This window comes from Arxiozyma heterogenica, assembly GCF_036370985.1.
Source record: "Arxiozyma heterogenica strain weizmannii chromosome Unknown scaffold_27, whole genome shotgun sequence".
Lineage (NCBI taxonomy): Eukaryota > Fungi > Ascomycota > Saccharomycetes > Saccharomycetales > Saccharomycetaceae > Arxiozyma > Arxiozyma heterogenica.
This window is the reverse complement of record NW_027042680.1, coordinates 560902-575271: the sequence shown is the minus strand read 5'-3', so window position 1 is coordinate 575271 and position 14370 is coordinate 560902. Positions and strand designations below refer to the sequence as shown.

The window sequence follows — 14370 nt, the reverse complement described above, 5'->3', positions numbered from 1 at the left end:
TTTTATTGAGTAATAATAATATACAGAGACAATTACATTCGTTTATCTTTTTACTTTCTCTATCTAATGGATACTAAAAATTTGAGATTATCAAGTTTTTAATCAAAAGTGATTTTTTTTGGTTTTTTTGTCATATCAACATCTTTGTAGAATGCACCGTATGCACCATGTTCTTTTCTCTTAGTATGAGTACCAAACTTGATTAAATCCTCTGGAACAGGCTGATTAGCGCCATTTAATACATTAACTAAAGCACCAGCTAAATGTTTAGATTCTTCAGTGAACAAAGTATGAGCAACACCGGCTTGACCAGCTCTACCAGTTCTACCAATTCTATGAACATAATCTTCGACAGTTAATGGGAAAGTTAAGTTAATAACTGTCTTTACATTAGGAATATCCAACCCCCTAGCAGCAACATCAGTAGCCAATAATAAGTTAGTCTTACCAGATTTGAATTCATTAAGAGCATTGGTTCTTTGTTGTTGAGTAAGATCACCATGAATAGCAGATACATTGTAACCATTATACCTCAAATTTCTTTCCACACGAGCAGCTTCCTTTTTATAAAGAGCAAAAATTAAAACTTTGTCGTTCTTCTTAGCACCGGATTGATACTTCTTTAAAAGACTTAATAATATTTTTTCCTTGGCACGTGGTTCGACAACTTCTACAATTTGAGTAATTCTCTTATTAGCAGTCAATTCATCTCTATTACCAATAGATACTTTTACAGGTTGCCTCATAAAAGAAGAAGCTAATTCACGAACTTCCTTTGGCCAAGTAGCAGTAAACATCAATGTCTGTCTCTTCTTTGCATCTGTTTCCCTAATAATGCTTTTAATATCTTCTTCAAAACCAGTTTCTAACATTCTATCGGCCTCATCAAGTACTAGATATTTAACTTTTGATAAGTCGACAGAACCTTCTTGGATTAGATCTAATAATCTACCTGGGGTAGCTACAACAACATGACATTTCTTTAATTTCATTCTTTGCTCATCCTTTGGCACACCGCCATATACACAACATGCTTCTAAATTAACTTTATCAGTTAAAGTGATTAAATTATCATAAATTTGAGAGGCTAATTCTCTAGTTGGAGATATAATTAATACTTGAACTCCCTTTGGTTTTGGTTGAGCGTTACTTATCAATAAATTAATTGCTGGAACACCAAAGGCAAAAGTTTTACCAGACCCTGTTTCTGCAACCCCAATCACGTCTTTACCAGATAATAAATAAGGCCAAGCCACAGCTTGAATTGGTGTTGGTTTTGGAAATTTAGAAATAATAGATTGAATTCTGGAATCTAATTTAACATAGTCAAAAGATATGACAGGACGTAAGTTTGCTTTTACTGGGTCTTCAACAGTAACATCATTATCTTCATAAAAAGCATCAATGTGTGATTGTGATAATGCAGTTAATTTTTCATCTTGAACATAGTTGGATTCATTTGTAGAGGGAATAGAAACAACCGGTTCAACTGAATCCTGTTTGGTTACAACTTTTTCTTCTTTAGAATCAGCACTATTAGTAGTTTTGTCTTTCTTTGTCTTTTTATCTTTCTTCTCTTTCTTTGCTTTCTTATCCTTTTTATCCTTCTTATCTTTCTTATGTTTTTTTTCCTTCTTATGTTTCTTTTTAACCACTAAATCTTGAGATTCTTCCAAATTTCTCTTTTTGTGATTCTTTTGTTTAATTTGGTCTACGGTCATGATTGTTTACAAAATAATCTGCTGGTTTATTTCTTCTGTGAACTTTTGTGACTTAGGTAATAATACATACATAAGTAATAAACGACATTCATATTTTATTTGATGTTAAATCATCTCATCGCATTTTTTTAAAAAAAAAATTTTTTTGGATGTATCAAAATCTGTAAAAAATAAAAAGAAAACGCTAACATGTTTCAAAAATCAACTGAGATACATTCATTAAAAAGTGGTGGGTCCTACTATAGAAATTATATAACACAAATATGTACATGTTATCAAGAGATCAACCACAACATTATGAAGAGCAAAAAAAAAGACCTAAATGCAAAAAGTAGCTTGTTGATGTAATTCAGTTTACATTAAATAATTTAATAATATACACGTATATACATTACAAAAGTAAAGATGATAAATAGTTAAGAACAAATGATTACATTAAGAATACTATTTTTAGAATGACTTCTAATCATGAAAAGAAAAGTTAATGGATGAATGAATTCATATAATTATTAATTAACAGTATTATATGATACATATAAAAATGTTGTGTAAGTTAATGAAATATATTGAAGATAAGAATAGGGAAAATTAGAAAAGAAACAAAATGTTTTTTTGAAACAGACCTAATATTCTCTCATTTTTTAATTCATAGACTTAACCAATTTGTTAATGAATTCTTCACGGTTACCGAAAGAACCACCTTGGATAAAGTGCTTGAACTTTCTTGGAACACCCCAACCACCAGATGGATTAGATAACTTGAATGGCCACAAGAAGTTGTTAGCTTGCTTGAAGTGTGGACCAACAGTAACAATTTCATGGATCAAATCGTCAATGGATAAGATGCCGTACTTACCTAAGTTAGCTTCAACAATGGCGTTGTCAGATAAAGCAATTCTTTGCTTGTTGACCTTACCGTAACCTCTCTTGTAAACTAATTGTCTAACAGTAGAGTAAGATGGGTAACCGTATGCAACGTATGGTTCAATCAACTTTAATAATTCAACAGTAGCCTTGGTAACCTTAACAAAAGTAGCAGAGTTGATTTGGTTCAATCTTAATAATTGTAAAACCTTTCTTGGTTTTGGTGGGATCTTGTTAATACCCTTGATTCTAACAACGAAGACTAACTTCTTTTCAGCTTCGACGTAGTAGGAACCAGCAGCCTTAGCATCACGTTTAGCTTGAATGACAGCTCTTTCAGCAGCTTCGTATTCCTTTTGGTAAGCAGCATTTCTTTCTAAGATAATAGCTCTCTTTTCCTTGTTAGCCTAAATTAAACAAATATTAATGAAAAAAGAGAAATCGAATCAGCATTAATGCAATAAAACACAATAAAATGATAACGAAGAAAAATAATCTGTTAGTATTGTAATCCTTTAAAAAACACTGTAAAACAGTTCAACAATATCCTCAACAGAATTCCTGTTAGAATCTATAACACACTTTCTGTGAATAATGATTATTTCATTTCCAATAAAAAAACAAATAATGTGCCTTTACAAATCATCAATCATAAACACGTCAGGCGAAAGATGGTGATAAAAGTTACGACAACATCGTCATTGACTAGTCGATATTGTATTGGGATACAAATAATCTTCATCATAGCATAGAAAGATTAACGACAAGTTAAAGACACACAGGTTTGATTCTTGCATAAAGGAAATAATAATAGGAATCATGCCATCATAGAAAGAACACCATTAGAATAAAAACAGTTATGTCGGGAAAACAAAAAACATCGTTAACATACGGCCTTACGAGCAGCTCTTTCAGCTGCAATTTGTTCTTGGGTCTTTTGGTTGGCCTTAGCCTTCTTCAATTGAGATTCTGGAGTTAGGATCTTTCTATTTTAAAAAAAGACAAATTAGTAGAAATACAATTGGAATTAAAAAAATCCAGCAGATGATAATTGTTAGCAAAAGGAACCTACTTATAAAAAATGATAAATATGATATAGATACAACTGTCACATCGAATTGAAAACACCACTTTTCATTCGATAGAAGGGAGTAATAACAGAGACGAGCAGGAAATATGAAACTATCAACCCATTAAAAGCCATCAAGATGTTGGTGAATAAGAATAATGAAATTCAGAATTGATAGTAACATATTAACATGGACTCATCTTTGACCCAAACGGGTAATCCCCTACGATATAATCACAAATATATACTCCTTGCGAAATATATATGCTATAACAACAGCAATAAAAAAACCACTTAATACTGACTATCTATGAATTGGAATATTCACAAAACAATGTAACATTGTAACACACGCAATTATATAAAATAGACATACTCAGCAGCCATTGTAATTGTGATTTGCTCGGTTGGTTCTTCCTTCTTGTTTACATAGGATAGTGAAGCTGAGCGAAGAGTGAAAACACCACTCGTAATAAATGCACTATTTATATAATTTTGTGTTTTATTGAGATGCGTTAGTCACATCTACAAAAAATCTGGAAAATGCAATTATTCCTGAGGAAAAATCAAAGAAAATTGCGTCTTCAAAAAATTAACTGAATAAAAAAAAAAAGATTATTGAATAGACTGATATTTCTTAAATAGGAAAGTCTCTTTGTTGAGAAAACATGAAAAAAACAAAAAAGAAAAAAAAATAAAAAAATAAAAGAAAGGACTGTTATGTAACAAAAGGTCTGGGTGTTTATTATTTCGGTGCACCCACGAGGATACACAAAGATTAAAACCAGAACAAACATATGGATTACGTGAAATTACAAGATAACAGTGCCTTTAAAACCGAGTAATCAGTGACTTTAGGTTCCCAACAAAAGGAACAAAGACTAAATTAAAACGCTCAGAGTGATTAATCAACACTCGAAACACGAATAACAAACAAGCCAATTAACTCAAAATATAAATATATAATATGTTATGAATATATCAGTCCCGAAAGATGGTGTTATTTAAAGTAGACTTCATTGCAAAAATAAAAATTGCTAGCCACTATTTGTATGTCTTAATGACACATATCATCACTATATTCATATAAACATATAAATATATATAAATATTTATTAAAGTTGCCTTAATATTAGCAACAAAGTTACAGGCTACACGGCCATGTATAATATTAGAAAATAGTAAAATACAGCTCGCTTTATTGTAAACAGCACCAATATTTTATCATGTCGTAAGATCGAGTGATGCACTTCGACATGTTGAAAGATATCCTTCAAGATACACGTCAAAGAAGTAAATGGGTTTGACGATCTTTTTCTTTCGTCTTTTATATTTATTACTTGACAGAAATGTCCTCAAATTGAACAAATTTTTTTCCCATTTGTCAAAATCTAATGTTGATCTCATTTCCGCAAAACTAAGAAAAAAGCAAAAAAAAGAAAAAAGAAAAAGAAAGTAAAAAGGTTCCATTATTATGTGCAAAAAGAAAAAATATGTAAGTTAATATTTTATTTTTAGGGTTTTAGCAACAACCAAATCTATACAGTCTGGTAGAAAAAGCTGAGCATAATGCAAATATATATCTAAGATATGGAAACACATGATATTGTCAGTTAATGTTCTTTATACCGAATACTTCATCGTACACGGCATTTATACCACTATCCGTGGATCGTATATCATCAACAACATCATAGTTATCATCATTATACCAATCTTGAAACTTATAGATTAAATGACTAAGTGTATTGAATTTAGTCCACCATGGATCTACTTGAAAAGACATATCAAACATATCCATGTTATTCTCATATAAATTAAAATTATCTTTCTGTTTACTATTAGCCAATGGAAAAACAATTTTAGATAATATTGAGGAAAATATTATTGCAATTATAAAAACCAGTAGAATTTGTCCAAATTGGTAAAGATATCTAATAACACTTATATCTTTCCTCACTTCATTATCTCTTTTGCTATTATCTATATTCCTGCTTGTTTCTGCAATTTTGTTGGTATGGGTGTTGTAATTATTGTTATTCTTATAATCATTATGTCTATTTTCAATATTCTGTGATATATTTAACATTATCTTTCGTTGTTCTTCAATTTGTCTCTTAAATTCATTAACAGTATATTCATAATCTATATTCAATTCACTAGTTGGTATTTTTTGATTTAAGGTTTGTTTCCTCTTATAAAACTCAAATTCCTTCCGAAGAATATCATACTTATTCTTATAATTTTCTATCTCTTCTTGTAAGTCATCACTTTCAATGCTCTCTACTTTCTCTAGTTCTTCTGACTTCTTTTGGCCTTTAATATTATCATAATTTATATCATTTAAAATTGAACCTTTATTAAATTCTGTCCTTGAAGTATTTTTTTCTTTATTGTCAGTTACTGCTTCCACAGGTTGACTAAATTTAAAACCAATCAAATTACTTAGAAATTCATCGATAGCAAATTTATAAATTTTAATATCTGGATTACTTAAGCTAAAATTATTAACCGAATCGATTTGATCTGATGTTATAATAACGGAATCGGTTGACTTATTTAATTCTCTTATAAAATCAGCCAGCTGTGATCCTAAAATATACTCACTCTGAGAATCATTTGTTATCTTATACCATATTTTATCCAATATTAAGTGATCCATACCTGTTAGTGCTAAGAAAGTACAAAAACGATATACTTATTCAGTTACTTCTTGAACAGAATAACAGCCAAAAAAAAGATATAGAAATAGAATAGTGTGCCGTGCAATTTTGATTTTTATAATATGAAACAGTAATATGCCCATAAATATACCATTCAGCCTTATTGAACCTTCCGTTGAAACTTCTGTAGTTGTTCTGTTATAAGTAACCTTAGTTTTTCTTCTTGTCTATCCTATTTCATATGTTTTTTTTGTTTTCTTTTTTTTTTTTTTGATATTATGAAGTCAAAAATAAAAACAAATATAATTAAATAATCGTGTATAGTTGTAACAGCTCTCAGCGGTTATTCTAAACTAACTAGAAGCATAAGATTAAAGACTTTCAAAATAAGAATACAGGAATTTTTTTTATACTTGTAGATATATATTGATATGCTTTACCACAGTAATAAATCTATAATGGAGAAGAATTATAAAAGAGAAAGAATAATGCAATGCTACAACTTAGCAGATATCTATAGAAAAAGATATATACTATATATTTGCATACTTCTCATATGATACTATTTGTAATTTCTTTTCCTTTTTCATCTATTAGAAGTAAATATGCATAACACAATCATATACAGTAAAGTATGATTAAACAAGATATTGCTAACATAAAAAATCATCTTGCTTCCAATCAGTAATGTTTTTAATAATTAGTTTAAATTGTGAATTACAAAAAAACAATAAAACAAAAAAAGAAATACAGAACTTTCACATAAAGCACATATTAATAACATGATATTAATAAATATTATATCTATGAGGTTTAACAAATCTAGTACTCCATATAAATTTGGCTCGTTGTTATTCGTTTTAAGTTATTTATAATATGGTTGCTATTTTCCATAATTATGAGTGTGACCCTGTGTCTCCAAATCTTCTTTCACATAATAACATACAAATATATCATTCTTTTTCTCAGGAATCAACATCAATTAGCGTATTCTTTTCTTTCTCTCTCCTTTCTTATCTATTCTCTCTTCAGATTTTTGAGTGAACAACTTTCGGTGCTTCTCATTTTTTGTTTCTCTTTATTAGTTTTTCCTTCTTTTTCATTCCTCTCTATTATTTCATGTTATTCGGAAAAATCGTCCAAGTATTTAAATAATAGTCATATTATTTCTAAGAAAATCTTGAAAACGAAAGGAAAAATTTGGTTGAAATCTCAAATAGAGGACAATACAAACGTCCTATACACAGAAATAGATAAAAAATAATATAACAAACTGCTTTAATTAAAGGGTAAAATATATAAACCATACTAGAAACTCACTTTTAAAGTCGATCCATTGTTTTAATCTTATTGAACAAGTTCAATTGTATTACTACTAGGGAGGTTCTTTTTATCATTTTCTATTTAACTATATATACACGTTTTTAGACTATCAAGAACCATGAATTCAGATACCAACACTAATAATAATATGAGTAATGTGAGTCCTGCTAATAACAACAATTACAATATAAATATTAGTGAGAATAATAAATTAACATCATTGTATGATCATGAATTAGGCAGTATTCTACATAATGATAGTATATTTGAGACAAATGATGCACTTTTAAACAATGAACATAACGATGTCCCAATTTCTAAAACACAAGTGATTAACAGTGCTACGGAAACCAACAACAACAACAACAACAACAATAATAATAATAATAATAATAATAATAATAATTCTACCACAGCTGGTGTATATAACCAACAAGACACTATTAACTTAGTAGATATATCGAACTCAGCAAATAATGAGTCTTCTAAAGTAAATGGTGATAGTAACAATATTTCACAGTCTATGAATCAGAAAAATAATATTAGTCGCTCTAATTCTAATAGTGTAATTACAGATAATGCATCATCAGGAACTATAGAAGATATTATTAATCCTGCCTTTATGAAACCAACGGTTCTGAACAACAATAATAGCAATAATAGAAGAGGTACATTAATGTTAGCAAGAGATGCTAAGGCAGATATAAGAAATATTATGCGTATGGGCTCCCCATTAGGCATATTTAATAATGAACATATATCATCCAATGATTTAAATGATTTTTATGACAATAAGAGACGATCCAATAATAGCAATCTTAATGCAAATGATAATACTAATGCTAGTACAGGTCGCATTAATAGAAATACAGCTCCATTATATTCTGCAGATATTATAAAAAATTCAATTATCTCTTCAAATAACAATTTTAGTAATACAACTAATACTACTTCTAATAATAAGAATTTTATTAATATAAGCAGTAATCATATTCCTCAAAATTCTCCAACTCATCGAAGACATAATCAACATAAAACACGACCTGCATTCATTAATAAATTATGGAATATGGTAAATGACGATAATAATAATGACTTAATTCAATGGGCAGATGATGGAAAATCTTTTATTGTTAAAAATAGAGAAGTTTTTGTCCATGAAATTTTACCAAGGTATTTCAAGCATTCAAATTTCGCCTCCTTTGTAAGACAATTGAACATGTACGGTTGGCATAAAGTCCAAGATATAAGGTCTGGTTCCATTCAAGGTAGCTCAGATGATAAATGGCAATTTGCTAATGAAAATTTTATTAGAGGTAGAGAAGATCTTTTAGTTCATATTGTTAGACAACGTGGTTCCCCACACAATCATAATCATACTCAAACTCAATATAATAATAACACAATGAACAACAATGTTAATAACAGTAGTAATCATAATAGTTTTGTAGATGGAAATCTTAACAGTATTCAAGTCAATGGCAATGCATGTCCCAACTATAATATTAATCAAAAATTATTACAGACCATCCAAAATGATCAAAATAATAGTAATAGTAGTGATTTGTTGAGAGGAAATAGTTTCCAATTACCAAATAATCTAAATTCTCACACTACCTTGCATATTACTAATGGACCAGATTCTATTCCATTACAAAATAGTATTAGTACTGTGTTGAATGAATTAGAACAGATCAAATACAATCAAATTGCTATATCTAAAGACTTACTAAGAATTAATAAAGATAACGAACTCTTATGGAAGGAAAATATGATTGCCAGAGAAAGGTATAGATCACAACAACAAATATTGGAAAAAATCTTTAGATTCATGGCTGCTATGATGCCTCTTTTAGATCAAAAAAAGATTATGGATGGGTTAACGGATAAGGATAAGGCACCAAATAATGTCACCACCACCACCAACAACAATAGTAATAATGGAAGGAACATAAATCCAAATGATGTTAATAACAATGTTAATAACACTAATCGTAACAATACTTCTAATGTCAATAACACATTTAATGAATTTAGAAGTAGTAATCTGAATATCAGCGACCCTACAAATTCAGTTGTTAACGGAATAGTCAATTATGGTCGCAACAGTGAACCGAGTCCTCAAATAATTACCCCATCAGAGAGTGGAAGCAGATATAATGCAGTTTATCTTGAAAGTTTAGAAAATATTGACAATTCTCCATCTGAGCCAATATCACCAAACCGTAATATTATTAATCGTAAACAAAATGACAATAATGGTAAAAGAAATGATCGTCTGTTATTGAAAAAGAAAGTTACCTATTCAAACAGTAATGATATTAATAGTAATGAGAATTTTACTCTAATGGGACAACAGTATAACACAATATATTCAAATACAATGCCAAACATTTATAGCAATAATGATATTAACCACAGCAGTAACAGAATTTCTGAAATACCAGTTGAGGATGGAGGCGCAGACAGTAATATTCCAATAATACAAGAAATAAATTCAAATACAACAAGTCCGCAAACAGAAACAAGAAATGAAAATACGGCTAATATCAGTGTGGTAAATGGAAAAAACACTGGTGGCAATAACAATGCAATTTTCGCTCGTTTACAAGATAATATAGAAGAGCAAGACAATAGAATTCGTCATTTAGAAGATATGGTGACTCACTTGACTCCTAAACTGATGAGTCCAATGCCTATGCTAGATTCGCATGATCTTCAATATAATCCAGTAAGTAATTCTCAGAATATATCAAATACAAGCAATTTTAGAAATTCAGTTAGGTCGCCACAAGATTACTATGTTTCAGAAAATAATGATCCGATAACTGCAAACTTTAACCAAAACAATACTAGTAGCAATAAAGCGGATTCATTCGATCTTCAAGACTACTTAACACACGAAAGTCCATCACATCAAGAAACAACCGAAGACACAGATTTCTTACCCCTACAACCACCCACGTTAAGTGGAATGTCACCACTAATGATGGAAGATTCACCATTTTTATTAAATGGAGAAGATTCTACTCATATTAATCCTGTATTTGAAGTGGATCAGAAGATCCCACAGCCTCCGCAAATAGAGGAATTATCAACTACCAAAATACCACATACTAAAAGAACACATGCTACTTCTTCAGCCTCGAATTCAGGTAAGTTGAAAAAGCAAAAACATTGAATAAAATCAGAACCTCCTAAGAGTTAAACTGACTATTTTCTTGGTAAGCTTTTAGAAGTAATAAAAAAACAAAACAAAAAAAAAAACAGAAGATGAAGAAAAATTTTAGCGAAAAACAAAAAAAAAAGAAGAAAACAATGTGCAAAAGTAAGTGCACCTGGAAAAGTGTGTGTTGCCATAGAAACTACATCCCGTAAATGGGTGAAAAATTGTGTTTTTTTGTTATTTTATTTCCTTTCAAGTTGTTTCAAGAATTACTGTTATGGTATTGTTGTAACACTGTATGGCCTTAATGAATACAGCCATATTCAGAAGTATAACTCTGTCAATATACTAAATAAGAGAAAAATGAATATTATCTAATCTCAAATAACCAGGACTGATTTTTTTAAAGTCCTATTATTTTTGTCTTCAACATTCTCCTTTTTCCCTCTGCGATCTTTACTTTCTACCTCTTTCTACATTTCATTCATTGACATATATGTAATTATCTGTTTGAAAGAATCTTTTTGGTAATACAATAGACTAAGTTCAACTTCAAAAGATTAAGAAATTAACATAGTATTATTATAACGGAAACAATTTTCTATAGATTAGTGAAACCTTCTTTCATTTTTCATCTATTTTTAATTATTACTAGAATAACTATTAATCTAATACTAATTCTTAGGCATATTTCAATAGTATATTTTTTCAAATACATGTACAGGGTGTATTTATATTTTATTTTATCTAACTCTATTACATTTTGTACCTTTTATAATTCTTTTCAATCATAAGTCATTCATTTATCATTAAAAATTCTATATCATAACCCCGTTCCAACTTTTTACCTGTTTTGTATTATTAAATAGATATCCATATTGCATGACTACGTAACACATATATTCACGTAAAACATAAATTAGAAAATAAAATAAGAAGAACGAAGAATTCAACGGAAGCCTTTCTTTCCTTTTGTAGATATATTTATTATAAAACCTATTAAAAAACAAAATTATAAATATTAAAATAATTACTATGGTAACTCAATCAAATAGTTCTAATAAAAAACTTATATCTGAACCCAGTTCTCCTACAAATATACCTTCTTTGGAAAATTCCAAGAATGATCTAAAGATTGTCAAAGGTGAAAAAACTCCAACAAAAACCATTCAAGATAAAACTGAAGTTAAAAAGGAAACAGGATCTCTGACATTATCAAAAACTCTATCGTTATCTTCTTCTTCCACTTCATCAACAGTAACGTCAACTTCCCTCTCTGTATTGACATCTGCATCAATATCTACAGAGCCAAAATATTTCCAGCAATATGACCCTGTTTTAAAGAATGAAGATGGATCAATGCTGACGACCCCTCGAAATATCCCAATGGTAATTTCCAAAGATCAGAATAAATTGATTCACCTCGATCCAGTACCCAATTTCCAAGATAAAGCCGAGATTAAACCGTGGTTACAAAAAATCTTTTATCCAATGGGTATTGAAATTGTAATTGAAAGATCTGATAATACCAAAGTTATCTTCAAATGCAAGGCATCAAAGAGAGGTAGAAAATCAAGAAAGTCTTCAACTAATGGAACACCAAATAAAATTACATCTACATTTGAGGATACAGTAAAAGAATGTGCAGAGAAATTTATTATTCATGACGACACAGATCTTAAGAAGCAAACATCAGAGAAAGTAAAGGAAGCGAATGATTTAAAAACCTCGACTTCTATGTCACAAGAATTAGCCAGTTTATCATCACAACAACCGAGAGTGAAAAAGAAAAGAGCTATATCGCGATTTAATGTTTGTCCATTCCGTATTCGTGCAACATATTCTTTGAAAAGACATAAATGGAGTATTGTAGTAGTTAATAATACCCATTCCCATAAATTAAATTTTGATCCAAATTCCGAAGAGTACAAGAAATTTAAAGCTAAATTAAGAGAAAACAATGATATCGAAGCCATTAAGAAATTCGATGAATTAGAATATAGAAAAATACGTAACTTACCAATTCAAACTTCAATGATACCGTGCGATTGTGGTTTAACTAATGAAATTGAAAGTTTTAATATTGTTATACCAAATGTTAATTCAATCAAGCCTATATCTACTCCCGTTAGCTCCTATACTATCTCAAGTAATACTGATTATATGAAAACAAATAATATTCATAATAGTTCTAGCAAAGTGGTCACTGTCATGAGCAATAGTAATAATACTAAACGGAAAACGATTAGTGATTTAATAATACAAAAGAGTCGAAAAAATAATGTTATTCAAAAAGAAGGAAATAATGCATCGGTACTGAACATTGATTCCTCTACAACTGATAATATGAATAATATTGACACAAGTGAAGTACCGTTATCACAACTACAGTCAATATTATCACAACAACAACAACAACTAGAACAACATCGGGCATCTATTATAAATAGAATTATTGATTGGGGAATACAAGAGAAATCTACTAGTTTTAATAATTTTAATCCGTTATCGCAAAATTTCATAAGTAGTAATAATAGTGACAAGAATAATAGTGATTATGAGCATATCTATGAAAACAATTTTAGCCTAGGTTACAATAATCTAAGTACATTCTATGGATTAAGTAATAATGACAGTCATACGGAGATAATTAAAGCCAAAGATGTAATTCATGACGAAGAGAACGATGAAGAATTAGGAAATTATGTGCAGAGAATTAATGATGATTATGTATACAACGGGAATAATAATGTCATGGCAAACGAATATTATCATAATGATTTTGATTCATATAACACTGATTATTTTTATAAATTTAATGGACCGTTCGATTCTGGAAATATAATTCTAAATAATAACTATAATCATATTATTAACAGCTTAAACAAACATGGAAATACCAATAAACATGATAGAATTTACAACACTGATAATGGCTTCAATAATGTGAATAACACAAACCACCACATCAACAACAACAACAATAATAATAATAAAAACACTAATATTGCCAATAAAAATTATAGTAATACTATAAATGTGAATGTGAATAATAGTTATAATAATTATTATAATAGTCACCTACATGAAGTGAATGATGATTTATTATTAATTAACAATTTTATTGATGATCCCATATTTAATGAGTCACATTTAAATATGATGAATCTTCATTCAAGCAATTTAGAAACACCATTCCATAATATACATAGTGATAATGCTATTGCTGGTACGAAGTTAAGGAACAATGACAATGGCAATAATGGTAATAATAATTGTGAGAATGTCAATGACAATGGGAATAGTGAAAATGTTAATCTTATTGATTTAAATGAAATTGATTTCACAGATATTTTTATTAATAATGGGTATAATACGATGAGTGAATTAACACCAAAGCATCCCAATAAGACAAAAAACGAATTAAATAAAGAAGAATTGAAGAAACCAGAAGAAGAAGCAAAAGATTTGGACATATTCCAGTAAAATTTCAATATATAATGAAGATTTTTCGAAAAAAAAAAATTAAAAAAAAAGTAATAAAATATCATTATATATATATAC

At 29.2% G+C, this 14370-nt stretch overlaps 5 protein-coding genes across 5 annotated transcripts; 2 read left to right on the top strand and 3 right to left on the bottom strand.

The window, feature by feature from the left end:
- Positions 1–98: 98 nt before the first annotated feature.
- On the bottom strand, positions 99–1721 carry DBP3 (RNA-dependent ATPase DBP3; the record flags this gene model as incomplete). Its single annotated transcript, XM_064859895.1, has 1 exon — positions 99–1721. The coding sequence occupies one exon, from the start codon at positions 1719–1721 to the stop codon at positions 99–101; it is 1623 nt and encodes a 540-aa protein (XP_064713268.1).
- A 641-nt stretch (positions 1722–2362) lies between these two features.
- RPL7A (60S ribosomal protein uL30 RPL7A) lies at positions 2363–4041 on the bottom strand (the record flags this gene model as incomplete). Its single annotated transcript, XM_064859894.1, has 3 exons — positions 2363–2992; positions 3478–3571; positions 4031–4041. The coding sequence occupies 3 exons, from the start codon at positions 4039–4041 to the stop codon at positions 2363–2365; spliced, it is 735 nt and encodes a 244-aa protein (XP_064713267.1).
- A 1222-nt stretch (positions 4042–5263) lies between these two features.
- PWA37_003363 (uncharacterized protein) lies at positions 5264–6316 on the bottom strand (the record flags this gene model as incomplete). The annotated part of the gene is made up of 1 exon (XM_064859893.1): positions 5264–6316. One exon carries the CDS (start codon positions 6314–6316, stop codon positions 5264–5266), a length of 1053 nt encoding a protein of 350 aa, XP_064713266.1.
- A 1442-nt stretch (positions 6317–7758) lies between these two features.
- Positions 7759–10821, top strand: HSF1 (stress-responsive transcription factor HSF1; the record flags this gene model as incomplete). Its single annotated transcript, XM_064859892.1, has 1 exon — positions 7759–10821. The coding sequence occupies one exon, from the start codon at positions 7759–7761 to the stop codon at positions 10819–10821; it is 3063 nt and encodes a 1020-aa protein (XP_064713265.1).
- A 1020-nt stretch (positions 10822–11841) lies between these two features.
- AFT1 (DNA-binding transcription factor AFT1) lies at positions 11842–14292 on the top strand (the record flags this gene model as incomplete). Its single annotated transcript, XM_064859891.1, has 1 exon — positions 11842–14292. One exon carries the CDS (start codon positions 11842–11844, stop codon positions 14290–14292), a length of 2451 nt encoding a protein of 816 aa, XP_064713264.1.
- Positions 14293–14370: the final 78 nt, after the last annotated feature.